Source organism: Trichechus manatus, unplaced genomic scaffold (genome assembly GCF_000243295.1).
Source record: "Trichechus manatus latirostris isolate Lorelei unplaced genomic scaffold, TriManLat1.0 scaffold00200, whole genome shotgun sequence".
NCBI classification, from domain to species: domain Eukaryota; kingdom Metazoa; phylum Chordata; class Mammalia; order Sirenia; family Trichechidae; genus Trichechus; species Trichechus manatus.
Window position 1 is genome coordinate 715,586 of NW_004444136.1, and position 2,561 is coordinate 718,146.

At 45.1% G+C, this 2,561-nt stretch overlaps 1 protein-coding gene across 1 annotated transcript in view; it reads right to left on the reverse strand.

Moving 5' to 3' along the window:
* LOC101346265 (WASH complex subunit 2A) overlaps nucleotides 1-2,561 on the reverse strand; it is a 69,494-nt gene that overhangs the window by 47,557 nt on the left and 19,376 nt on the right. The window contains exons 8-10 of the mRNA XM_023742114.1: nucleotides 2,211-2,278; nucleotides 1,822-1,932; nucleotides 1,188-1,275 (exon numbers count right to left, since the gene is read on the reverse strand). Of these exons, the coding sequence (XP_023597882.1) occupies nucleotides 1,188-1,275; nucleotides 1,822-1,932; nucleotides 2,211-2,278 (267 nt within the window). The remainder of the gene's footprint in view (nucleotides 1-1,187; nucleotides 1,276-1,821; nucleotides 1,933-2,210; nucleotides 2,279-2,561) is intronic.

Below are 2,561 nucleotides of genomic sequence, written 5' to 3' on the forward strand. Positions count from 1 at the left end.
CAGCAGGAATGTACTTCACCTCACACACCAGGGTCATACGCACAGCAGGAATGTACTTCACCTCACACACCAGGGTCATACGCACAGCAGGAATGTACTTCACCTCACACGCCGGGGTCATACGCACAGCAGGAATGTACTTCACCTCACACGCCGGGGTCATACGCACACCAGGAATGTACTTCACCTTACACGCCGGGGTCATACGCACAACAGGAACGCACTTCACCTCACACCCCGGGGTCATACGCACAGCAGGAACGTACTTCACCTCACACACCAGGGTCATACGCACAACAGGAACGTACTTCACCTCACACGCCGGGGTCATACGCACAGCAGGAACGTACTTCACCTCACACACCGGGGTCATACGCACAACAGGAACGTACTTCACCTCACACGCCGGGGTCACACGCACAGCAGGAATGTACTTCACCTCACATGCCGGGGTCACACGCACAGCAGGAATGTACTTCACCTCACATGCCGGGGTCACACGCACAGCAGGAATGTACTTCACCTCACATGCCGGGGTCATACGCACAGCAGGAATGTACTTCACCTCACATGCCGGGGTCATACGCACAACAGGAATGTACTTCACCTCACATGCCGGGGTCACATGCACAGCAGGAATGTACTTCACCTCACACATCAGGGTCATACGCACAGCAGGAATGTACTTCACCTCACATGTCGGGGTCACATGCACAGCAGGAAAGTACTTCACCTCACATGCCGGGGTCACATGCACAGCAGGAATGTACTTGCTGAGAAACTTATTTTTCCCACCTTGACAACTGACTAGAATATACTGTATAATAATTATTTTTAATTCAAAATATAGGACAAGAGTGAATATTAAGCCAGGGATTCTTAATCTGGGGTTCACGGTGTACCTCTGGGGTATCTATAATGCCCCTAAAAATGTATATGTTACTAGATACATGCATTTTTTCCTGGGGCTCTACAATATTCTGTTACCAACAGGAGTCTGCAAACCAAAAAAAAAAAAAGGTAGTGCTATTTTAAGCCTCCTGTGCCCTTGTAACTGAAAGCAGAAACATGCCCTCAGGGAAGCCCAGGAGAGGGCCCCGCTTCTCACTCACGACCTCAGGGAAGCCCGGGAGAGGGCCCCGCCTCTCACTCACCACTCCCCTCATAAACTCTTCTCCGGGACTTACCTGTTTGGCTCTCAGCAATTCGGCCAGGGGTATCCGCTTTGATTCGAGCTGCTAGCTCATCAGCAAATGACGTAGGCCTACTTCTTTTCTACAGGCAGAAGAGATCAAAAGAATCGCCGTTTTGGTAACATACACAACAGCCCACTTTACTTTTGGACACCTAACAAAATTATGGAAAAAACAGCAAAGAAACTGAACTGAGGAGAAAATAGGGTTTAATTACATGAACTGTACAGATCCCTTGGGAAACAGGACTCTTAAAATGTTCCTGCAAAAAGGAGATGTTCTCTATTTCCTTATTTAATACTTCATTGTAATTCTTGAACGATTAGATTAGAAAACTATTAGGCATATAAGTCCTTCAGGGAGAGACGGGGGAAAAAAGACCATTAGGAGCTCAAAACTTCTGGAACTGACTATATTCTGAGTGATCTCGGGGTGCAACTACAACATTTGGAGAAAAGTGTGGTACTTGTAAGGAAATTTGGGGTGCTCAGCACTATTTTCAAAAGTACAAATGAAATTACAAACACGATGCTAAACAACGTTACGAATACCAGCGACCCTAACAGGGCCGAGTCCTAGGAACTACCTCTAAACCCTGCTCAGAGACAGCAACCGCAGTCTTCCTTACAGGTCGAGTACTTTGTTCAACGTCCTCAATATCCTCCTCCTCCTTCTCAGAGTCAGCGAAAAGGTCACAGCCATCATCCTCCTCTTCCTCCTCACTCATGCGTGCTGTGTGCTAAGGGTACAAACCACCAGATCAGACTATTAGACACAGTCATCAAGCTGAAAACGAGACCCCGTTTAGGCTCCTCCTTCAAAAAGGTAACTGCTGTTTAAAATAATAACACAAACAGCAGCAAAAATTATGAAGCAGTAATTATGCTAGAACAATAAATACACAGGATTTTTTTTCAATTCAAGAATATAACAGCAAAATACTAAATATTTAAAATGCCCATCACTAGAGAAATAAATAAATTAAACAATAAAGTCACTTCAATACGTGAGCCTTACCTGGTTTTGGTCACAGTCACTGTGATTGGCAAAGTCTTCATCTGACTGCTTTGGGGGAGAAAAAAAGGCTTTGTGAGCACAGAACTATTTCAGGTCTAAGTCTGTGGGGCACACTGACATCTTTGCCCAGTTGAGGAAAAGCTTTTGTGTGGATTACTGTTCACCTGACGTACCAAGGTGCAGATTAGGTGGGTAGCTGGCCATATCACTAAGGTTTCTTCAGGTTAACATGTAATTTTTGTGGTTCATTTAAATATCTATCTGCACTATCAACTTGAACCTGTGGATTTAAAGTAGCAAGTACACATTTAATTAACTAAATCATCCAAAGTTGGTTTGTGATATTTTACA